Consider the following 26,369-nt stretch of genomic DNA (forward strand, 5'->3'; position numbering starts at 1 on the left):
GATCAAGAAATTTCACCATGCATCACCCCCTGCTGGCACACTGCTCAGAACGCGCATCTATCCATTTCGTGGGAGCAAAATCCAGAAATCGATCACAATCGTACTCTCGATGAGTATCGATTCGGCCCACTTTGATTATTCCATTTTAAAATGGCACCTTGCTTGAATTGATTGGAATGAAATATTAGATTATTGTGAAATGATTCCCAAAGATAAATTAATAACATGGCCATAACACCACAGTGGATTTTGGTGCAATACTGATCACAGGTAAGACCTTCCCTGGGTGCGGAGCGTACGAGTTGCTGTGAGATCAGAGCCGCTGCACCCGCGGTTTGCTGCAGAGCCCGAGCGAGTCGTCGTGCATGGATCGGGATCGGGAATGCCGATCGAACACCGCAAAGAGAATCGCTCCCCGAGGACGTGCGGATTCGAACCTTTGGCCCCGACCTCATAAACACGCAGCGCACGTTGTCACTGCAGACGCGTCGACGCTGCGATTCGGGTCCGAAGAGCGGGCTGGGAGGGAGGTGGAAACGAGGCACGGGGCCGCGGTCATCGTGTCTGCAGCAACGCACGAGCGGAGCAGCAGCGAGTGGGAGGTGGTTTTGGGGAGAGCGTGGGGGGCGGAGGAGGTTGCGTGCGTATCTCTCTCCATCATCGATTGGCGGGGTCGGGGGATGTGCCGCAACTCGCCCGCATCATCCCTGCTCACAACACTCGGCTGGCCCGGCTGTACCTCGGTGGATATGTGGCTCAGACCGTCGGTCGAGGACCGTTGGGGGAGTTAGCGCCGCCCGGGGGTCTCACGTCGTCCATCCCTTTCACCTCGAACATAGAGGGCTGCAGGTAAGCATAAGGGATCGGAGCAACCAACGAGATGTTTCATTCCCTTCACCGTGTTCTGTGTATTTATTTTCTGCTTTATTTTGGGGTTAGTTCATTGTTCGCGGGGGGAAACATTATCATGTTCACGTCTGCCGGCCGTGTTGATGATGATGTGTCTTGGGGGCGGGGGTAGGGTAGGGGGAGGGCGTGGGGGAGGTGAACAGGCCCTCGAGACGGAAGGGAGCGGAGTCTCGCGGGCGCGATGTGTGTAGAATCATAATCATAATATGCATCGTCATTCGTTCCCCAACCCACAACAATGACCCCTATTATTCACCCTCTCTTGACTCATCTTCATACAACCTGACTCCATCCCGACGAGTCCACGAAGGATGCAACCAGCGTCCACCAAAGCACGTATTTTGATCAGGTCGGATGTAATAAATAAATCTGGTGAATTTGATCATGACTGATGTAATAAAGTAAATATATAAATCCGGTGAATTTGATCACGAGTGTAATTAAATAAATATATATATCTGGTGAATTTGATCACGACAGATGTCATTAAATAAATCTGGTGAATTTGATCACAAAACATGTAATTAAAGAAATAAATCTGGTGAATTTGATCAGGACAGATGTAATTAAATAAATAAATCTGGTGATTTTGATCAGGAAAGATGTAAATAAAAAAATTAATAAATCTGTTGAATTTGATAACAACACATGTAATTAAATAAATAAATCTGGTGAATTTGATCACGACACATGTAATTAAATAAATAAATCTGGTGAATTTGATCACGACAGATCTGATCACGATCATGACAGATCACGACAGATCTGATCACGACAGATCTTAAATTAATCAGGTGAATTTGATCACGACGGATGCAATAAAATAAATATATATATCTGGTGAATTTGATCACGAGTGTAAGTAAATATATAAATTTGGTGAATTTGATCACAACACATGTAATTAAATAAATAAATCTGGTGAATTTGATCACAACACGTGTAATTAAATAAATAAATCTGGTGAATTTGATCAGGAAAGATGTAAATAAAAGTTAATAAAACATAAATTTGATCACGACAAATGTAAATAAATAAATTAATCTGGTGAATTTGATCACAACACATGTAACTAAATAAATTAATCTGGTGAATTTGATCATGACAGATGTAATTAAATTAAGCTGGTGAATTTGATTACGACGGATGTAATAAAATAAATATATAAATCTGGTGAATTTGATCACGAGTATAATTAAATAAATAAATTTGGTGATTTGATCACAACACATGAAATTAAATAAATAAATCTGGTGAATTTAATCACAACACATGTAATTAAATAAGTAAATCTGGTGAATTTGATCATGACGGATGCAATAAAAGAAATAAATAAATCTGGTGAATTTGATCACAACACGTGCAATTAAATAAATAAATCTGGTGAATTTGATCACAGCACATGTAATTAAATAAATAAATCTGGTGAATTTGATCACAACACATGTAACTAAATAAGTAAATCTGGTGAATTTGATCACAACACATGTAACTAAATAAATAAATCTGGTGAATTTGATCACGAGTGTAATTAAATAAATAAATAAATATGGTGAATTTGATCACGAGTGTAATTAAATAAATAAATAAATCTGGTGAATTTGATCACGAGTGTAATTAAATAAATAAATCTGGTGAATTTGATCACGACAGATGTAATTAAATAAATAAATCTGGTGAATTTGATGACGAGTGTAATAAAATAAATAAATCTGGTGAATTTAATCACAATGGATGTAATTAAATAAATAAATCTGGTGAATTTGATCACGACGGATATAAATTAATCTGGTGAATTTGATCACAATGGATGTAAATAAATAAATAAATAAATAAATCTGGTGAATTTGATCAGGGAAGATGTAAATTAATATATTAATCTGGTGAATTTGATCACAATGGATGTAAATAAATAAATAAATAAATAAATCTGGTGAATTTGATCAGGAAAGATGTAAATAAATATATTAATCTGGTGAATTTTATTGGGAAAGATGTAAATAAATAAATAAATCTATTGAATTTGATCACAATGGATGTAGATAAATAAATAAATCTGGTGAATTTGATCATGACGGACATAAAGAAATAAATACATAAATAAATCTTGTGATTTTGATCAGGAAAGATGTAAATAAAAAAATTAATAAAACTGTTGAATTTGATCATGACAGATGTAAATGAATTAATTAATCTGGTGAATTTGATCGCAATGGATGTAGATAAATAAATAAATCTGGTGAATTTGATCACGACGGACATAAATAAATAAATAAATACATCAATAAATCTGGTGATTTTGATCAGGGAAGATGTAAATAAAAGAATTTTAAAAACCTGTTGAATTTGATCACGACAGATGTAAATAAATTAATTAATCTGGTGCATCCTAAACGACTAACACTGCTCTCATTTAATACATCTCCATATTGCATTTCCTATACTGTACTGTATTTCCTTTTCGGTACTTGGCTTTCCCCGGCTACAGTAAAATGTCATCACATGAGCAGTTAACCAGTTATGATATGACGTAAAGCCATAAACAATGACGTTTTCATATTGTACAAGCAAGACAGATGTTGTGTGCATGCCTGGCATATCAATCAAGCCATCGTGCTGATGAGATGAGAGCTCGATCTCGATGTATGTCAGCTCAGCTCAGAGACAATCGTGTAACATTGTTCATTAATCCCTTAATGTCCTACATAACCATAAAAATACTCTTATGGGGTGTCTGTTCAGAGTTATAGCAGAATCAGATCTTTTAAACTCATTATCAAATTATCACTGTTGCAGATTGTTCATCTTTTGTGCCATTTGCCATGTTCGAGTATCTATAAGGTGGATAAGAGAGATCTACAGCAGGGACGGATCAGGAGGGGGGGGGGGGGGGGTTCACTGGGTCTCTTGTTTGTGTGCAGGATATCTCAAAAAGTTATTGACGGATTTAAATGAAAACTGGTGGGCAGGCTGAGTGTGACATGGACGATTTCATTTGAATCTGGTGAAAATCCGAATCCAGTTACGAGAATTATTAATTTTTTAAAGTGATTCTTCGCCATTGAGAGATAGGGCAACAACGATATATCGTACGATATTTCAAAAGTTGTGGATGGATTCGGCCAAAACTTGGTGTGCAGGTTCAGTGTGTGACAAGGAAGAATTGATTCGATTTTGGTGAAGATCCGAATACGGATCCAGATATGAGATTTTAAAAAATTCATTATTCAGCATGGAGCGCAATTGGTCTAAAAACGACAAATAGAATGTTATTTCAAAAAGTTGTGTACGGAGTCGGATGAAACCTAGTGGCCAGGTTGGGTTTGTGAAAGGACAAATCGATTCGATTTTGGTGAAGATCAGGATCAGGATCCAGATGCGATAATTATTCAATTTTATAATTGATATTAGTTGATTAATTGATTATTAAATATAATTGATATTTAATTTTATATATTGATATACGGCAATTTTAGAATTGATTATTCAGTTGGTTAGGCGACAATAAGAAGCCGATTAGATTTTGGTTCACGTCCGAATCCAGATCCGGTTTATCAGTGGGATACAAAACGTAAACTGTTCAACCTGGCAGAGGTATGCTCTCTACCGAGTGCCCCTCTAGTCTGTCACATGATCATTGTGCGAGATATCATTGGACAATGGACAATCGCACACATCTTTTTCTTTCACGTAGCAATTAATCCAAGCTACGTTACTTTTCTCCTCTAGCTCTGTGTTAATTTCTCATACGCAGTGTTTAGATTTGTTGCAAAATATTGTCATTTTACATCTTTTAGCTAAATTTTGTCAAGTGAAAAAAAGAAGAAGATGAATACATTGACTTGAATAAGGCTTGGTGGTAGATAATGCGATTTGTGAGTATTTTAACCTAAAATGAACCCCCCCCCCCCCCTAAAATTTCTGGATCCGCCCCTGTATAGGGTATGCTATTTTTCTCTACAACAATGAAGATTCATGGTAGAAGCTTGAACTTGAATTAGGTCAAAGGCAAACACATTGTACCATGATGATTGTGCATATGGGTTAGGACTCAGAAGGTTGTGCAAGAGTAAGGTGACAGGTGACGGGAGGATGACATGATGATGGTGGGTTGGGTGCGGAAACAACCAGATACAAACAAGTAGATGGATGAATGAGAAGAGAAGAGAAGAGGAGAGAAGGAAAGATAGTATAACCCATCGGTACGAGGGGTGGGTTAAAGAGGGTAGAAAAGATCATGGGTAGGGAGTAAAGATTGTCTGACATGCCGGTGTACCTGTTATGTTGAAGCTTTGGAGGGAAGTGGCATCAGATTGACTCGGGAAGGTGGTTCGATAAACGCAACAGAAAATATGAACAAAGTGGTGGGAGTGAGCATAAGCCTGGGTTTTTAAAGGTCAACATGAAGGTTTAACCAGACTAGTCAGCGTAATAGGTTAGAGCGTCCGCTATGAGTCCGGGAGGTCGGTGGTTCAAAGCCAGATCGAGTCATACCAAAGACTTTAAAATGGTGCGTGCTGCTTCCTCGCTCGATGCGCAGCATATGAAAAGGATAGAGGATGGACAAACAACCATAGATTGGTAATAATAGCGCATGCTTTGATGGGACTAATGGCCTCATCCTGCGTAAAACGTTCCTTGTAAGGGAACTCACATTTAGAGGGTTACAGGATGAACGTGCGGATCCTGGAGAGATGGGAAGGGCTGTATGAACTGTAAGAGCAAAGGTAGAAAGACCATACCAGAGGTAGTCGAAAACTGAGAGGCCACTAACCTGTCTACGGCGAGAGAGTGACAGGCTCATTGCTTCTACTTCTAACTAGGAGATGCCAATGATATTGAAAGTTGTGGATTCCACAACAACCAAGAGTGAGAGGTATGAAGTGGCAACCCCAGCCAATAGGGAAAATTATTACTCGATTGAGCTTTAAAAAACAACTAATAGTGTACATCATTTAGGCTCATGGAAAAGCGAGATGACAAAGGCCTTGTAGACCATGAGAAGCTTCAGATGTATGGAAGAGTGACTTAGCATGATGGAGGATTCCTTGTGTGCAGCTTTTGTTTGGAGGCCAGATTTGACCCTCAAAAGTGGTCATTACCGATGGTGAGGTCCAGAATCTGTTAAGGAAGCATGTAGACGGTAAATAATTCTGCCAGGGAGATTAGGTCAGAATGTGAAAATTCTCTGGATTAACTTATATGCGACCGTACCTATATCGAACCAACATTTGATCTTTTCCAGGTCTTCTGAGAGGGACACGGCTGTTGGTTGTTTGTTGTCAGGATCAGATGTCATACGGCATGATGGAAATGAAAAACGGAACAGAGCTCAAGACCATATGCCTTATAGTTAGGCAGTTAAGAGGAAGCATCGTTCATTTTTTCAGGAAAGCACAAAATTTGGCACAGATGTAGTATGGACCTATACAATTGTTTTCCTGAGGGGCGCCCAAAAATTCAGAAAATTCAAAAAATCCCAAAAAATGTCCTAGATGCCGTGAAAAAGGGGAGAAAACGGGTATTGATTCGAACTGTAGATTCTGATATTGTGGTCTTGGCAATAGCACACTACTTTACCTACCAGTCACTTGGTGTGGAGGAACTCTGGATTGCCATTGGCACTGGTAAAAGCTACCGCTACCTTGCCATCCATAAAATTGCCACCGGCCTTGGCTGCAGGAAGTCCGAGTCTAGAAAGATATGTTGCCATCCTCTATGACCGGACTACCGAGATAAAGACAGTGAATGACATGCGCCGACACTTGTTCACGAAGAAGGCAAGAACAATTGATCACATTCCCACAACAGCAGATGCCTTTGAACAACACCTAAAACGTGCATGTTTTCAGGCTGGACACGTATGGAGTCAGGCACTTGTGCCCTACCCAGAACTTCCATCACCAGCTGATTGGGGCTGGATGAAAACAGGGACTTCTTGGACACAAATTTGGACCACAATACCACTGATACAGGAGGCATGTTCAGAGCTTACAAGCTGCCATTGTAAGTCGGCCTGTAAAGGCAACTTTAAATGCTCCAGGGCAAATCTGCCCTGCACATCACTGTGTGACTGCGATGGACAGTGCTTGTAGTACTACGCGTCTGTGCGAGAGCCTCCACCTTTCAAGTGCCCACAATATTTTAAGTTAAAACTGCAACTGTGTGTAACTTTGATTAATTAATACCATTCCATTGTTATCAGAGACCAATAAAACAATGTGTATCACTTGGAATTGAAATTTTACCTAAAATACTATGAGAGATTCAAGGAAAATGGAAACACCATGGTTATTGGTGGCCATCTTGAAATTAAAGATGATGGATACCAATCTTTATGCAATTGATCCCATTGGATTCAGAGACCATGAAAATATGGGGTAAGACACTGGAACTGTGGTGTTATCGCTCATCGTATAGAAGTTATTGAGGGAAATAGGTCACAGAGGGTGGTCATGTTGAAATTCAATATGGCGGCCACCAGGGGTTCTGAATTTTTGGGCGCCCCTCAGGAAAACAATTGTATAGGTCCATACTACATCTGTGCCAAATTTGGTGCTTTCCTGAAAAAATGAACGATACGCCCTATTTTTCGGTCTTAACTGCCTAAGTATTAGACCTTACGGCATTGCGGGCCGCATTGAGACAGAGGGGATGAAAGGATACCATTGAGAGCAATGTAATTATTGTGGAGGAACTCGAGGAGCCAGTAACGAAGATGGCCCTGGAGACCAGCTTGGCGAGCATAGCAGTGCGCCAGATAACATCAAAGACCCATTATTTGGTCCTAGATACAGCCCTGACATCTGGTTCAGGGCCTTCATCCATTGTTGAGAGTAAAACAGCAACAGGCCCGAGGTTGAATGACTGGGATAAAATCAAAACCGATGAGCACAGATCAGGTCATTCAAGAAGAGGAAAGACGATGTAAGCAACAATGATGGATTCCATCACTTTGCTTGCAAATGTAAGTGTTTTTGCACCTTTCTCATGAATTGGACAGATATTGGTTGACTTCCTAGCACATAGAAAGCAAACTAATGTAACAAATAATTTCAAGATGGAGGAGAAGTGAGGGCAGCAGAACAAGATTTGAGAACACAGGCGTTGATACCATTTGGACCTGCTGCAGAGGTGTTGAAGTTGGTCAGAATTTACTCTACCTTCTTGGATGGAAACTTCTGTATCCAGGAAGCAGTGGGAGCAGGGTGGGGTGGAGGATGATGCGGGCACAGAGTGAGATGGGGAGTGTGCACGAGCTTTGGAGGCAAATGCTCAATTCAGCCATTCTGCCAATCATGAGCAGAGCTTGCAATGAAGACGTTTGTGAAGGCATGGCCTGGAGAGGATAGAGTAGACATCTCCTCTTTAAGGAAGAAAACAGGTTTAAAATCTCGGCCCTATGATTAGCCTGATGTTTCCTGGTTTGGCCAAGGGTGGACACACTAAGCACAAGACTTGCTCAGGTTCACCCCCCATTTTGAGAAACAAGTGCTTGATATCAACTTGCTATCAGCGCCAAGAGGATGTATAGCGTAGCTGCATGTGAGATGGAATAGATTAACGAAATTGAAGCCTGAGTGAAAGAAGTACTTGAGTCACATTTTTGGGCAAAGTGAGTTAGAACCAGGAACTCCATCTACAGTATGGTAACAATCCATGTCTGTAATAATTTTACATAGTTCTTTTGCGACTGAAGTACTTCTTACACTTGGGTCTTTAATTCCAAATAAGGTTCTTTATAAACAAACTCAAGCTTCTTGCACTCCTTCCGTGGGAGCAGGATATGCTTATTGTTGATAGTTGCTTAACTTTTTGGAAATCTTGTGCACATGATTTTGTTTCTCTTTTATTTCTTTTTATTGTTTTGTTGTCTGTAATCCTGTGTCATTGTCCCTTCTTTCCGTATTTTTCCTTTTTTTCTTTGCTGAAACCACGTTTGTCATCTCCACTTAAATTTCTTTAAAGGTTGCCAATTATGGAGAAACACATTACAAATGCCTTCTTGGTTGTTTGCGCTGCACTTTATTCCACATGCTCGATGTTCTCCTCGGCTGTCGAGAGGACAAACACAAGACAAGCTCCATAATGCCGGATAAATAATGCACACAAAAAGTGATATTCCTCAGTTTTGGATCGCCGAATGATCTTTCCTTTTCCTATAACTAATATCTTTCCTTCTTGTATTGCCAGTTGACACAGGAACAGCCTGAAGGTCATGGAGGATGAATTGTGAAAGATGCGACTCCATTTTTGACTGCAACTAGAAATGACCGTTTGAGAAGCGACCAAGCGCATCTGGCTGCTCTTGAACCATGGCGCATCTTCAGGTGGGGCTCCGGCCAGAGACGGTCGAGAAAGCACGCCTCGAACTGAGCGAATCTCCCGAAACCATTCACCAGGCAATTCAGGAGGTGCGGGACCTTATCATCACACGACCAGACGTGGGGTTCCTGCGTACCGACGATGTGTTCATCCTGCGCTTTCTTCGTGCTCGAAAATCTCAACCGGCCGCCGCGTTCCGCCTCCTGGCTCAGTATTTTGACTTTCGGCAGCAGAACCTCGAAATGTTTAAGAACTTCAAAGCGACAGACCATGGCATCAAACAGGCTTTACGGGATGGCTTTCCCGGCGTCTTGTCTCAACTCGACCACCATGGTCGCAAGGTCTTGGTCTTATTTGCTGCCAATTGGGATCAGAGCAGGTACTCTTTAAAAACACGTTTTCTCCCCGATTCTTCTTGGGAATACACAGTGGACTCACACACAGAACGATTACAATAGCCCCTCCCATCCCTTGGAAATTTGTCAGGCTAATTATGTGTGCTAACTTTGCGAAAGATCCAGATTTGATTTAATTTCAAGCTTGTTGATTTATTTTACAACCATATGTGGAATAACACAAGGTTACAGTTGCAATGAGAAAACAATAGGATGATTTGTAAAGGACAGGTCAAATGGTCAGTGGGAATACAAGTGACATGGGAAGAATGAGAAATGGAATTTCCATCAAAGAAAAATAAAGTCGGTACAGCAAGCAAACCCATAAATGCCTTTTGTTATGTGACATCCAAAATGAAGAAGTTTCTTGGCAAGGGTTTTACTGGGTGGTTTTCCATTGCCTTTCCAGCAGTAGTTATGTATGGCAGGAATTTGTAATTTGTTCATGGTGCCGGTGATAGCTATTTAACATTGACTAAGTTCTAATGCCGGCAGACGGGACGTCCAGTTTAAAGTTCATCCAAGCTTGTTGATTGTTACAAGGCCTCTTGACGGCCTCTTGACGCATTGTTGAATCGCTGTTCCTGTGAAACACCGGAATGACGGTTTATAGCTGAGTTGGGATTCAAATCCAGGCTGGACAGCTTGGAGGCGTGTGTGGATACCTCTAGGCCATACTGCCAGCCTCAAGTAATATTACGAGAAGACTAATTCGTATCTCGTCTATTTTTTCTTTTTCAATATACGGAATGTTCAAAAATATCTCGCAGCGAGACAAGAGCATCCAAGACACACCAATGTTTATTTTTCAATAATATAACTACATTATATATAATTAGTAACGCTGGTGTTGTTGGCTTAGCGGTTAGGGTGCCGGATTGGGATCCTAGGATCCTGGGTTCGAATCCCGGTCGATCGCTGAATTAACGCCAGGGGGGTTGACTCAGCCTGTCATCCTTCCGAGGTCGGCAAATTGAGTACCAGCTTGCTGGGATGAATGATCACGGTGTGTACCCCGATTTAGAATAGGTACACCGTATCCCTGCACATCGTAAAAGGCGACCAAGGGTTGGCGTCAGGAAGGGTATTCGGCCATAAAAACATTGCCTCAAACAGGGAACCATAATTGTCATGGGGCCCGCAAGGCTAACCCCCGCTCTAGCGGGGAAAATGGCCTTAAAACGATCATTCATTCATTCATTCATTATATATAATTAGTCGAAAAACAATCGCTGACTAATTTCGATACTTATATTGTACTAAGGCATATTGGAGAAGAAAACAAAAACCTTGGTGCATCTTAATATTGGACTAGTCAGAGTATCTCGCTCGGAACCTTTTGAACACCCTTTCAGTACCTGGGACAGCTATTGCGGAAAGAAAACAGAACAAAGAGAGGACACTTGATCCAAATTTAGATTAAAAAATACTTTCGTCATGTTCGGCTAAATCATCGATGGATTAACAATGGCAAAATACAAATGATGTCAACAAATTTAATATAACACAATTCTTTCTGCCAATTCATCAAGACAAATGGCTTGGAGATCCATGGCAACTAAGCTCCTGGATGAAAATGACACCTGCCCTGATTAATCGAGAAAGCCCCCACGATGACGTCATTGTTAAAAGAGCTGTGCTTTTCATCAATCCTGAAGCTTTTATTGAAAGATCATCATAATTATTTTATCCAAAGATTCTGGAAGATGATATTGGGCCTATTATGCCTGTGTCATCGACACTGCAATGAATCATGACCACAGGTAGGCCGTATCTTTACCTTAAACAAAATTATGATGGGAACCCAAAGCACTCCACACTTTTATCCTTTTATTAATGTTCAATGTGAGGAGAATGCTTCGTTTCCAAATAAAAGTCATGCCAAAGGTACGACAATTGCGCAAATTTAATGAATTAAAAGGCACAGTTTGTTGTGTAGGGTGGGAATGATGAGTTCCGGATACCTATGTACAGAAGTCACGGAAGTGAGAGGCAAAATAGGGGGCGGAGGGGGGCAGGGACGGTGGAGATTAGGAACTAGTAAAGGGTAGGAGAGTGCTGTGATTAACAAGATTCAAGACCTTTTGAGTTACTCATTATCATGCTTCAAACCAATTCATGGTTTTGAACACATGTTTGAGTGTGGTTCGAAAGCCGGAAAGGGTGGAAATGCGAATGGTTCGACGGATGTGCGGAGTATCGTTGAGAGAGAGGAAGACAAATGATGAATTGCGAAAGATGATGGGAATAGAGCCTGTGATGGATGCTGTGAAGAGGAACAGGTTGAGATGGTTTGGTCATGTGTTGAGGAAGGATGAAAGTGACTGGTTGAGAAGAGTGATGGAAATGAATGTAGAAGGAAGTCGAGGACAGGGAAGACCGAGAAAGACTTGGCTAAAGATGGTGGAAGAAGAAATGCGGGCAAGGGGGTTAACAAGGAGAGATGCAAAAAATAGGGCAAAATGGAGAAGATTGTCATGGGGACCGCAAGGCTAACCCCCGCTCTAGCAGGGAAAATGGCCTTAAAATGCCTGTTGTAAACCAATTCATGGTGTGTCGGTCACAACATTGTCAAATTCTCATGTACATTAATTTTCTGATTTATCAACGTAACATTATATGACTAAACCGTTAAGGGACAGAACAAAATTGTGGATATGCGAGGTATATTTCCAGTTTTGAAAACTTAAATAAGGCAATAGGGTTCCTCTCACAGGTGATTTACAGGAGAAGTTAAGTCAATCTAACATCAGACATACAGCTATCAAGGAAAACCCAAGAAATCCGCTATAGTACCCATATCATCATAGTAGCTTCCAATAACGTTTCTGCATCCCTATAAATTTCCTAATCCAGTTGATGTTGGTGGAGATTTGTTAATGAAATATTTTAACTGTTAATTTGCTCTGATGACCTAATTCCATTCGCACAGACATTTCCGAATTGCATCCAAGACTGATCTGAATTGTCTTGGGCAAAATGACGTGTTCCTGCTGATGTCAGAGTCACCAATGATGTCATGCTACAATAACCGATCTCCCATTAGGCCTCGTGCCAAAAACCAATGGCTTAAAGCTTTATTACATGGAAACGTCGATGTATTTCTGGGGAAAAGATGTCTTCTGTTATGCTTAGTGCATTAAAAGGAACTGATGGAACTTGTTTAAAATGCAAGGCAAAGGCATATATTTGTGTATAGTATATATTCAATGTGTGTTTATGAGTGGCTTAGTTTGGTCACAAATAAACGATCAGCAGTATGTTGTTCTGATGAGCCCATAATGAGGGCGAAATCTCCATCGACATCTCTGCCTTTGTCTATTTGTGACCATAGAGCTTTAATCTCAGTCTGCAAAGACTTGAGTACCACGCGGATGCCTCCCAGTTTGGAGATGATGTGTTGGTATAATTTATACACATGACATCAGCGTCATGTCATAGGGTCAGTGTGCTTCTTTGGCTTAATTTAATATTCCTGATGGCAAACCTCCTAACTGGTGATGAGCAGGGCAGAGACAATGTATTTGCATGGCAGGCGACAGTTGTTGATAACATGTCGTGCAGCAATTGCTGGGGTGAGAATCGATCTGTGCCTTGCTTCCTGGTCAAGTAAGGGGGTTCAACATATTATATGTATGTATACCCTGTACAACTGAGCTGCCCTCATTGCCTTTACCATCTCTGCAGGTACACCTTTGTGGACATCCTCAGAGCCATTTTGCTATCTCTCGAGATGATGATTGAAGACCCGGAGCTACAGGTCAATGGTTTTGTGCTTATTATCGATTGGAGCAACTTTTCTTTCAAACAGGCATCCCGGTTGAGTCCTAGCATGCTGCGTCTTGCCATCGAAGGATTGCAGGTCTTATTGCACTCACACACTACAACATCACATGGCAAAGGCCCACTCAGTGCATTGGTTTAATTCTTATGTCATCGATTTTGATCTGATCGTCTGTTGGTGTCTTGCCATTCAATAAACCTTATCGGGTTAGTATAGTGGTTCCAAACCAGGAAGGCTTCTAATGAAGTAAAGTGGGACAATGACATGTTCCACACAGAAAAGGAATTTGTAATGTGACCAGAATGCTGGGCCAAAGGTCTAATTCTAAACATAACTCTTGGAATCTTAACATCATTGTGGTGGTGGGTCGGCATAGGGCAGAGAGAGAGGGAAGGGGTAGGGATTAGCCAAATTAATATTTCTTGTAAAAAACGATGCACTTGCTGCACAATGCAATGCACTTTGTTTGGTCGGTGAATGTGAAATAACTCAAAGATTTTTCATTCTTAGGCAACTTACCACACTTAAATGGTCTTTCTTTTGGATTTGAAACACAAAACCCTTCAAGCATAAAAATATCAGTTGATGTGGTTTCAGCAATTGTGATATTTCTGTCCTGGACTACTTGGTGCTCCAAATCTGAGCCCACAGCTAGTGATGCTGGAATCCTAAGCTCAAATCTCATAAACTGTGTTGATTTATCAATTCCTGATGAATTTTTTTTTCAATTCCTTTTTTTCAATTTATCAATTCCTGATGAATATTCTTATAATTCAGGTAAAAGTACACTGATGTCTTCTAATGTCCCTGTCCTGAATGTGATATACAGTATGTACAATCTCCTCCATGAACTTAAGATGTAGCAAAAAAAAGAATGATTGTTGTGTGTGTGTGTGTGTGTGTGTGTGTGTGTGTGTTTTTTGTATGTATGTATGTGTATGTATATGTATGTGTATGTATATGTATGTGTATGTATATATATATATATATATATATATATATATATATATATATAATGGAGTATGGCAGTATACTTCATATGTCGGGATGGCATGGGAAAAAATGGCCGCCCCAGAAAATGTGTACAAAATTATGCATAATTTACGAAGGAAAAGGGCCCAGAATGTTATGCTGATGCTTTCATTGAGATTTACATGGGGTTGTACCAGTCATCGGAAAGAGCATTTTATATTCACCTTTCCATATACCGTATGCGTATTATTGTTCAAGCAAATCATGCAGTACCTCCTCCTTAAGTAAATAGATGGGATAATTTGACCCCTTTATAAGGCATCTATTTATTACATGTACACAGTGTTTGGGAGGTAGTGGTGGAGATGGAGGAAATAGTTAATGCCAACATTGAGAAAAGGAACAGAAGGGAAGAGGATAGTAGTGGAGGTATCTCATTATTGTGTACTAGCAAAGGTACCTGGCATTGTCGGTCAATGCTGGGTCCCTCCTCCCTCTGATTCTCCTCCCTCCTACCACCCTCTACCCTGCCACCTCGCAACCCACCCTCATCCCTTCAGATTCCCATCCTTCCCTGCGACAGATGGTGGCTCGTGTATTGCGAAATGTGAGAAAATGACAGTTTAAAACTCCTTGTAAGGCACATTGTGGTAAAAAAAAAAGTGATCCTATAAAGTTTTGTCGCAATTAACCTTGGGAGATCAGAGGAGTAGCATCACAAACAAACAAACAAACAGCATTTAAATCACTTTTAATATTGAAGATAACATCGTTCCAAGCTCCTAATGAAACTAGATGGTATTCATAGAATACTTACCCTGCTCAGTCAACTTGTTGAGAGCCAACTCTTCTGTTTTTTAACAATTTTTTTCTTTGATCCAATATGGTTGCCAGACCACGTGAGTGATGACATCACACATTTATATTCTCTAATATAATTGTTGCATAGATCATGCTCAACACATTTCAAACTGATCAAACTAAGCGTTGTCCTTGTCGAATTATGACATCATAATTATGGCACCAATGACGTCATCGTTAACAACACCTATTCCCCATATGGAATTCTTTTCAATGAGCCATGTTTCAATTTTTTCCATTCAGTGGTTTTGGAGATATAGAGGTGCAACATTTTTCGGTTTTTCCAAGATGGCGCCTGTACCAAATGACCGATGACGTCATGATTATCATTCAAATATTCTAAAGGAAGAGGCGCTCCTATGGTGAAAATGTTGTGTCCATCAGACCAACAGTTGCTGAATTTTTTAAAATAATGATTGGATGGTTAAGTGTTGTATTTGTCGAATTATGACGTCATAACGAAGGCACCGATGACGTCATCATTGACATATCTTATTCCACATGGGGAGTAGTTGACAATGAGCCAGGTCTCAATTTTTTCCATTGAGTGGTTTCAGAGATATGGAGGTGCGAAGTTTTTCCAAGATGGCACCTGTACCACGTGACGTATGACGTCATAATAATCATTAAAATATTCTACAGGGAGAGGCCCTCCTATGGTGAAAATTTCATGTCAATCGGACCAACGGTTGCCGGGAAAATGAATTTTTAAAATGCAGACGCAGCACACGGCACACGTATGCAATGAATGCTTAACCCTGCTTTTCGCTTCGCGAGCGCATGGTAATGAAGTAATATCCTAAATGAAAGCAGATCACACAAAAAGGTAAAAAATACGATCTTGCATTAAAAAAATAGATTTTAATCTAGCAAATATGTCCTGTTCCACCCGGCCCGAAAAATCACTGTGTCGCCGAAAAAAAGGACTGTTGTTGATTGTATTGCTTGCAAACGAAGAAACATCAAAGTATAGCACTCAAAGCTGAGCACCAAAGTCATTACAAATATTTAAGCAAAAAGACAAATAAAGCAAATGGAAAGGTAAGAGAATGGTGAAACAGCGACGTGTTATATTACCAAACAGATTGTAGCGTGTTCGCCAAGCAAATTCAGCACTCAAGCAAGCACTCCAACGAAACGGTTGAAAAGGAACAGTTGGCCTGGCAAGCAATTAGCAATTCTAGTTATGAAGATCAGGAATTCAATGTATTCAGTATAGGTATGATGATCAGGCACTCGATGATGAGCACTTTATCGTACAGAAACCGTTGCGGTCTGTTCCAAGGCAAGGCATCGTTGAGCAGGCCAAAATAAATGGTGGCTTAAGACCCCTGTGAGGGAGAGCGATCTGACCATGGATAAGCCTGTTTGTTTTTTCATCATGATATGAGTTAATTATCTTTAAAAGGGGTAACTTAATTTACCCAAACACCCATTCATGCACTCCCTTGGAGTTCCGTTCGTATGCATGCAAGGTTATGGGCAACTCGGTTTCATGGTTTTGGAGTAATGAAGAAGACACACTGACACACACACACACACACACACACACACACACACACACACACACACACACACACACACACACACACACACACACACACACACACACACACATTATTATCGATGTATCGGTATGGGGTAAATTGAGGAAAAGAAGATAATCCAAGAAAGTAGTAGAAGAAAAGGAGGTGAGCAGAGTCTGGGAGAAAGGGGAAGGAAGATTGGGAGGATATAGGAGTATGGGGATAGAATAGAAGGGAAGGAGCAGAGAAAGGAGAGAGGGTAAATAAAAATTCTTCCATGTTGGCCTGCAAAATAAATAGATGACCCCCAAAATTGAAGGAAACATGGTAGCATAATATCTGAGTAGAGACAAGGCATGGGAATATTGGATGGGATATTAAGAGAACTGGAGAAGGGACTTGGATGAGATATGAGACTTGACTAACATTGACTTCCTTGTAAATTATTTGTTCTACTATACATTGTGTTCCAATAATCGTTAAAATTAAATGTAAATCTGGACTGTGACAGCCTCACTATTGGTATCCATAATGGGATACTAAACCTTCACTGGACCAGGTTGGTGAAATAAATCAGTTTTAAAATATACAAGTACTTATTTATTCTGTCAGTTGGCCTTGAAAAAGTCACGACCAAGAGATCTTTCAAAGTCATGGTGGCTTCAAAGCACGGAGGGCTTTGTGGAAATCTTTAAATATCGACTGACCCTGGGGACCAGTAAAAGTGTGGCATTTAAAATTCTTAAAACGACATAAAAAAACTGTACCAGTACCAGACTCCCTTTAAAGAGCGTTGGTGCTGCCGAAGCAGTTTCTTTGCGAGGGTTATACTGGGTGGACTGCCACTGTTTTCAGTGTTGTTTGTCCATGCTCTATCCTTTTAAAATCCTTTGCATGAAGCAAGGAAGCAGAGCGTACATTTTTGGAAAAAAAAAAGTATTTTGTATAGCTCAGTGGGGGTTTGAACCACTGAGCTCTCAGATTTCAAGGAGACACGTTAACCATTACACCACCAAGTCTGGTGAAGAGCAACCTCCTCAAGAAAAGGTTAAGGCTGCTGTATACCTCTTCAGCGGTCTTTACAAATCATACTAATATATGCAATTTGGTATCTGTCTGCATGTCTCTCGGCATGTCTATGAAACCTCCCCGAACGGCATGTCCCATTTGGAGGTGTTCCATAGGTGGGGCTGATGCAAATTCTCTATGCAAATGTGAATCATGTAGTGCCGCTCCCGGTGGTGGTATTACAAGTGACACTTCAGAGGCCTGAATTGTATCACTATCAGATGCCTTCACCTTATTTTTGCACTTACTTGGCCTATGTTGCTTTGGATTTGTCTGCAAAAATTCCAGATGAATTCTGATTCGTTATTGCCTTTTTCTGCTTTGGAAAACACCATGTTAAGGTGTAAACATAGCAGCTTGAGCGTCGTTCCACCTTATTGGGATGTTTTTTCCAAGGCTTTTTACAATAACAAAAGCAATAACAACAACCACAATTATTATTACCACAATTATTTAGTATGCAGCCTGTAGCTGCTGGTCGCATCATTGCTGGGAGCATGGCTGTGTAGCTGTTGCAGTGCCTCCTGTTTCCAGGAAGCTGCTACTCATTTTACCGAACTCAAAAGTGAACCCACCTGGTGTTATTTAACATTTCAACAGGGGCTCAAACTCAAGACCCTAAGATCTTGAGCCAGCGACCTTAACCATTAAGCCAACACCTGGCTTTTTAGCAACCACAATGATATTAGCATAACAATAATAATAATCGTAATAATAATTGACAATAATAATAATAAGGATAATAACACAACCCCCACCCTTGGCCACTCCCTTAGGGAACAGGTGTTAATCCTACTATATTAATTTACAATATTGGTCACCAGCTTTGAACCAATGCAAATTTTTATTGCGTACCTGAGGCACCAAAAAGCTACATACAGTCACGTGAAAAAGTAAGTACACCCCATATAAAGTTTTGACTTTTTCAACATATTTCAACATACAGCTATTTAATCTTCATTTCAACAATATTGATAGATAAAGGTGATATAATATAACAAATATCATGAAACATTTACATTTTGTAGTCCATTGTATAATTTAAATAAACATAAATGCAAATTTTGCATGTGGAAAAAGTAAGTACACCCCTGGCTCTAATAGGTGGTATGGTATGCCCCCTTTGTCTAATAGGTGGTATGCCCCCTTTGGCAGAAACAACCTCAAGTAGGCGTTTCTTATAACTGTCTACCAGTCTCTGACATCGACTGGGAGAAATTTTTGCCCACTCCTCCATGCAGAATTCTTTCAGCTGTGCGATGTTTGAGGGGTTTCTTGCATGCACAGCTCGTTTCAAATCCCCCCACAACATCTCGATGGGATTTAGATCCGGGCTTTGACTTGGCCATTCCAGGACCCTCCATTTCTTTCTCTTCAGCCATTCCTTGGTGGATTTACTGGTATGTTACAAGGTCCACCTTCGCTTGAGCTTCAACTTTCCGACAGATGGCCTCACATTATCCTCAAGCACCCTCTGGTGCAATGAAGAATTCATAGTGGATTATATGATGGTGAGCTGCCCAGGCCCTGATGCAGCAAAGCTGCCCCAAACCATAATATTTCCACCACCATGCTTTACAGTTGGTATCAGGTTCTTGTGGTCAAATGCTGTCTTTGGTTTTCGCCAAACATGTCTTCTGGTACTGTGGCCAAATAGCTCTACCTTTGACTCATCTGTCCAGAGCACATTGTTCCAGAAGTGCTGGTCTTTGCGTAGGTGTTCATTGGCAAATATTAGTCTTGCCCTAATGTTCTTTCTGGACAGCAAAGGTTTCCTCCTGGCACACCTCCCATGTAGATCAAATTTGTGCAGCCTCTTTCTAATGGTAGACTCGTGCACTTTGACATCAACAGTGGCAAGAGCTACCTGTAGGTCCCGTGATGACATTCTGGGGTTCTTAGAGACTTCTTTCAACATCTTGCGGTCTGCTCTCGGGCTGAACTTGCTGGGGCGGCGTGGCCTGAACAAGTTGGCAGTTGTTTGGAATCTACTCCACTTGTAGATGATCTTCCGGACAGTCGAATTGATTTGAAATTGTTTGGAGATCTTTTTAAATCCCTTCCCAGACTTGTAGGCATCTATAACCTTCTTTCTGAAGGCCTCAGAGAGCTCTTTTGATCTAGGCATGGTGATGCCGCACACTTCAACAACAAAGAGCAAACCAAACTAAATGTCTGAGGTTTAAATAAGACAGGTTCCTCCAAGATCCTCTCTAACGATGTTCTAATCATTTGCACCTGAGCTGGTGCACCTGATTCTAATTTTAGGTATTTGAAGTAGTGATAAATGTTGCGGTGTACTTACTTTTTCCACATGGGAAATTTGCATTTATGTTTATTTAAATTATACAAAGGACTACAAAATGTAAATGTTTCATGATATTTGTTATATTATATCACCTTTATCTTTCAATATTGTTGAAATGAAGATCAAATAGCTGTATGTTGAAATATGTTTAAAAAGTCAAAACTTTACATGGGGTGTACTTACTTTTTCACGTGACTGTATATCAAACAAACAGTTTCAAATGGAGCACCTCGCCACCATTGGAGCATTTCATTCTAAATTGTATCAGATGTGCCAATAAATATGAATTTGTGCTCCCAGCTTGCCGGCTCAATGATAAAAGACGCCATTTGTATTTTTGCCTCCCCCCCATCCCTACACCATTTATAAAAGAAGGATGCTTACAAAAAAAACAATTACAACAAAAAACAAATGCGATAAAATTCTGTTCACAAATAGCACGTAAGCATTATCGTATTTGAAGTATTTGTAAAGACTGCTGTGAACACACACAGCGGCTCTAACCGTTGTGCTCTTTTAAATTTATTTATTTTTTAGTATACATTGTCAAGGCTCGTGGAAGAGCTAGAGCCGGATGGAAGGGATCAAAATGGAAATCAGGAAGCACCAATAGCAGAGTAGATGTTAGAGTTAGTGAGATCAAGGGGAGGGGATTAAGGACGCATGTGGGTGAACATATTGGACATAAACTGAATGAAACTTGTGTCTTGTCTTTATGTTGTTGTGTCTTGTCTTGTTGTATCCAGTGCAATATTTAATGTGAATTCGTTTGTTGTTTTGCTTTTTGTTTCATTTCATTTCATATTGTTCAAGGCCTGACAAGGTTTGACCTCAGATAGAAAGTGTGAAATTCTTTGTTTCCATGTTCCTTGTTTTGTTTCCTTCTTCCTGGTATCCTACCTCCTCAACATTATTCTATTTTTTTCTTCGATTCAAATCGTCATAATTTTTTAACATTTCATTTCACTTCAGTAACGAAATAAAAACTTCTTTCGCTCAAAAATCGTCAGACAGGCAGCCAGACAGACACCGAATTGTGTATTTTAGTATGATCAGGCCAGGAAGATGACATTTGTATTATAAAACAAACGGACATTAAATAATAAACTTTTACGCATTTCATTTCAGTAACCTCAAACGCATTACGCATTGTTGTCTTTGTCATGGCCACAATTAATCCCACATTCTCATAAAAAGTTTGGCCCAAGTCTTTCACGAACTTTTTAAGTGATAAATTGAAATTGACTTTTTTTTTTTCTTTACAGTATGTGAGGCTCATAATTCAGCTGCTACACACATATCACACACATGGACATACAGACGAATAAACGACAAACAACACAGGACTGATAAATAAGACAAGCCAGCCACTGAGTTTGCGGTGGGTGCCATCACTTCCCGGAGTACTCTGGGTACCAGTGACGCCACAACAATGACACCGTTTTCCTCACTGCACTCAGCATTTCCTCAGGAGGATTTCCTCCTCTCCACGGATACCAAATTATGGAGATTGTCAGTGCTGTTGTCCTTTCAAGTGTTGAGCATCAAGCAAGGAAGCAGCACCTAACATTTTAAATTCTTTGGTATGGCTCGACTGGGGTTCAAACTGCCGACCTCCCGACTTAGAGCACACGCTCTAACCGTTACACCACCGAGTCTGGTGAAGAAATTATTTAAATTATTTTATAAATCAATAATAATAAGACTATGTAAATAAATGACAACTTTTTACATAAAAGTCTGTTATAAATGTTGAATCATTTTTGTTTTCACCTGTTTTAATGTTCCTTCATGTGTATGTAAATCTTGTAATCATAAGTTGCTGCACCAATTGATGTTGCTTGCTGTGCAGGACAGCTTTCCTGCACGTTTCGGGGGTGTGCACTTCGTTAACCAGCCGTGGTACATCCACGCCCTCTACACAATGATTCGTCCATTCCTAAAGGAGAAGACGAGAAAACGGGTGAGGATTCACGGAGATGATTGGAAACTTTCCTGCTGGACACGGGTCTGCATACAATTACTTTTGTTTATATACATTATATATATATACTGTATGTATATATATATATATATATGTATATATATGTATATATATGTATATATATATATATATATATATATATATATATATATATATGTATATATATATATATATATATATATATATATATATATATATATATATATATATATATATATATATATATATATATATATATATATATATATATATATATATATATATAGTATAGGGGGCTAGAGGTTGCCCCCCAAAATAGGTATTTTGTTTGTTTGTTTGTTTTAAGTCTTGTGATTATGTTAGTATGATTCTACATGCTGCCCTGTCTTCCAGCAAGCATTCAAGTTGGTTTAAAATACCTTTAGTCAGTGTAGTATACTGTTCATTCCACCAGGTGAGCACCAGGGGTATTGCCCCTATGTTTATTTAACCTCTCTCCTTTATATAATTGGCAATCAAATGAAAGGAAAGGTGAAGAAAGATTTACATTTCATTTATTTTAAAAGCTTTAGCTTATGAAATAAATTAGCATTTTCATTTATTACCGTACGATTTTGTTTTAAGGTTGTCTATTTACAAGGTATACAAATATGGCAGAAATTTTGAACCCACACCCTTTCCCCCTCAATCCTGTATGCTCCATTTACATATCTGGTGTGCTCTGTGCATATACGTATTATCTAGCTTCCATAGGCGTAGTTTGACTTCTCTATTTGGTGGGGGGGGGGGGGGGGGGGGAGGTGGGGGGCAAGGGCATGATATTAATAATGGGTAGCTAGATCTGACTTCCAAAATTACCGTTTGTTAGTGTGGTTACAGTGTACGTGAAATCACAAATACAGTTTACGTTCATTATTGTTACTCACGTTTAAATACGGGATGTTTTTATCTTAATTGTAAACTACTGAAAAAAATTCAAAAGCTCGACGCCCATCCCTGCTCCCTCCTCCAACTTCGCCGGTGCCAGCTCCATTCCCTCCCTTTACTTCTAACTCTCCCTTCTCTTTCCACTCCCTCTAACTCCTAAGCTTCTTCTCAATCTGATTATCCTACCTTCTCTTACCTTTCTTAATTTAGCATCACCCCTCACTTCAATGCGTATGTATTAAATAGATGGCCCTTATGGTATTATTATGGTCATCTCCAACTAGTTCTAGAAGTACATACTGTACACACATTTTTGTTCTTTGTATCCTTGTACTTTTCAGATATTCCTGCATGGGAACAATTTGATGAGTTTACATCAACTCATTCAGCCTGAGATCCTGCCGTCCGAGTTTGGAGGTCTCGAGCCACCCTACGACATGGGTACCTGGGCCCGGGCCCTGCTCGGTCCTGACTATGATGATGATACCGACGGTCGCTACGGCGGAGGTTTCTTTGATGGGCGTCGAGCTTCAGAGCGACTGGTGCCTACTTCAACCACTCCTAATGACTCCTGCTCGGTGACTCACCGCGCAACTGTGTGCGGAGGTCGGTCCCTGCTGAGAATCTTCTTTAATCACTTTAATAGCAATGATGAAAGTTTAGATGATGTGTTTGACTTGGAACCCAAACTGACATACTGACAAACAGATTTCTACATTGTTGCCTCTTCTACTGAAGGTGGACAGTGGTTATATTTTCATCCCTGTCTTGTTACCTCCACGACTGAAGGTGGACGGAGGTTCTGTTTTCACCCTTGTTTGTTTGTCTACCTGTGAGCAGGATATCTCAAAAAGTTCTGAACGGATTCAGACGAACTTTGGTGGACAGGTTGGGTGTGTGACAACGAAACAATTGATTAGATTTTGGTCATGATCCGGATCTGGATATGATAATTTGACAAGTGATTCTTCACCATTGAGAGATGGGCCCAAAAACTATATATAGCACGATATCTCAAAAACTTATGGATGACTTTGGACGAAACTTGATGGACGAGTTGGGTGTGTGACAAGGTTGAATTACTTCGATTTTGGTGAAGATCAGATCTGGATACGAGAATTGTTTCATTTTCAAGTGATTCTTCACCATTGAGAGATGGGACCAAAAACGATATATAGTAAGATATTTCAAAAAGTTGTGGACGGTTTCAGACAAAACTTGGTGGATGAATAGGGTGGGTGGCAAGAACAAGCCGATTCAATTTTGGTAAAGGTCCAGATGCAGATGTGGCCTATCAGTGAGATACAAAACATAAACTGTTTTGCCTGGTTGTACCAAGTATGCACATAGTGGCAATAGTTAGTGTTTGTAACAACATTTATCGTGTCGTAGAAATATTATGTGTAGGTTCATTTTTGTTTTTGCAGAAGATGTCTCGCATCACCATCACATCTCTCCTTTCATTTCACGTCTGTAAATGCTTATATGAGCATTCGAGCTAGGCCTTACTTGTCAATTACAGAAACAGCTTGAAACCCGAGTCGCACAGTTCTTGAGCACAGATATGTTCTGTACCATCTTCTAGGTCCTTTTCTGTGGTGGAACCCGGAGTTCTGCAACATGTGGACAGAGAGGATGAAAACACACAACCTCTGCTTTCCCTGGACTGACCGTCACTCCCACGGCTCTGCAGCATAGCATCCGCTTTTCAAGGAAATGGAGAGTTGAACTGGACCATTCGGTTTGCCACATGACATGCCAACGGCAAACCCCACCTTTTACATTTCATGTCCTGCAGGGCTATCGTCGTACGTTGAACGATTATTTCCCGTTGTTGCCTCAAAATGTCCCACTTTCACTGTTAAATTGCGTTCATCCAAAGGAGTGTATTATCGCTCAAGAGGAGAAGCTTGTGCACAGAAAAACAAAATGGAGTCTCCAAAGTTGTCTTAACTTCATATAGTGGTCTTCTGTTACAACACTTTCATACGCTTCATGATTTGGAGACTCAGTGTGGTATAAATTTGGAGGAATTTCTTTTTTAAAGTTAACTTTTCTCCCCCTTCAGATAAATAGACTGCCTACCAATCAAAATTCACTCTTACCCACCAATCAGAAAAATACACTCAAATAACTATAAAGTCATTGTGAGCACACCTCTGCTTGCTTTTGTGCAAAACTTTTGATTACGAGTTTTTAAAATAGCAATCGGAAGGCATAACTAGCAGTTATATTCAACGCGTGTCACTCGATTATTTTGGAGTGTAACGACACACTTCATAATCCAACTTGATCACAATCAAGCAAAGCAAAAGAGACAAAATTGAGAAAGCAATTTAGCATGAAATTTCAAACATGGTACAATGTTTTATCAAGGCTTGGTTGACCTTTCTTACAAGAAGCATTTTTATAAATAATAATATTTGTCTATACTTCATGTTATGACTTTTCACTTCTTTTTTACATGACAAAATGGAGGTTACAAACTCGAACAGGCTGAAATGTTTAGTCATCACCAGGCATATACTCTTGTTGCGTGTGTTTGTACATTGTTTATATATATATATATATATATATATATATATATATATATATATATATATATATATATATATATATATATATATATATATATATATATATATATATATATATATATATATACAAATTGCCCTCCATAAGTATTGGAACAGTGAAGTCAAATTTGTTATTACTAGTGCACCTGCAGACTCCGGAAGGGCCAGGAAGGGTCATTCCTCTTTGGGGTATATAGATTACAGTCGATCTATCGTCGGGTCTCAAGAACATTGGGTGTGTTCATTTATCAAGTTTCTTGTGGAGAGATCGCCAAGTGGTTTAAGCATTCGAACAAGCACTCCATTCAAACCGTTAAGGAACGGCTGGCCTGGCAAGCGCTAGCTAGAAGCTTGGTAAATGAGCACACTCCGGGCTTCCTCCCTTTCAGTTTCGTTTTAAACAGAAGGAGCGAGTTTCAAAAGTTCACTGCGAAAAACGCCACTTTAGGGGCAGGAAGGGTCATGTCATTACCCCAACTCTTATGGGGTACCTAGAGTACAGTAGATCTTTGCTCAGTTCTGTAAGTAAAACTTACCTCACACATGTCGGGATTCCTCCAAATTTCTTCATTTAGTGTTATAAACAGCATTAGCGACTGTTTTAAAAGCTAATCGTATGTGTTTGTGGTTTATAATATTTTTACCGCTGGTGGAGGCTGTTGGGCCGTTGCTCCCACAGAAACGCCATGATAAGGTATTTTTATTTATAAACGTTGATTCGGTGTTTGTTCAAGGAGGAAAACCACGTTGGGGAG

The 26,369-nt window shown here is 40.0% G+C and overlaps 1 protein-coding gene across 1 annotated transcript; it reads left to right on the forward strand.

Annotated features, from left to right (window-relative positions):
- The first annotated feature begins 498 nt into the window (after positions 1–498).
- On the forward strand, positions 499–24,829 carry LOC137432557 (clavesin-2-like). Its single transcript, XM_068124591.2, is given in 7 exon segments — positions 499–849; positions 9,103–9,613; positions 13,317–13,491; positions 22,001–22,111; positions 23,380–23,608; positions 23,611–23,644; positions 24,624–24,829. Coding segments are annotated over 6 exon segments (1,023 nt in total). The 5' UTR covers positions 499–849; positions 9,103–9,224; the 3' UTR covers positions 24,709–24,829.
- Positions 24,830–26,369: the final 1,540 nt, after the last annotated feature.

Source organism: Myxine glutinosa, chromosome 8 (genome assembly GCF_964187855.1).
Source record: "Myxine glutinosa chromosome 8, kmMyxGlut1.1, whole genome shotgun sequence".
NCBI classification, from domain to species: domain Eukaryota; kingdom Metazoa; phylum Chordata; class Myxini; order Myxiniformes; family Myxinidae; genus Myxine; species Myxine glutinosa.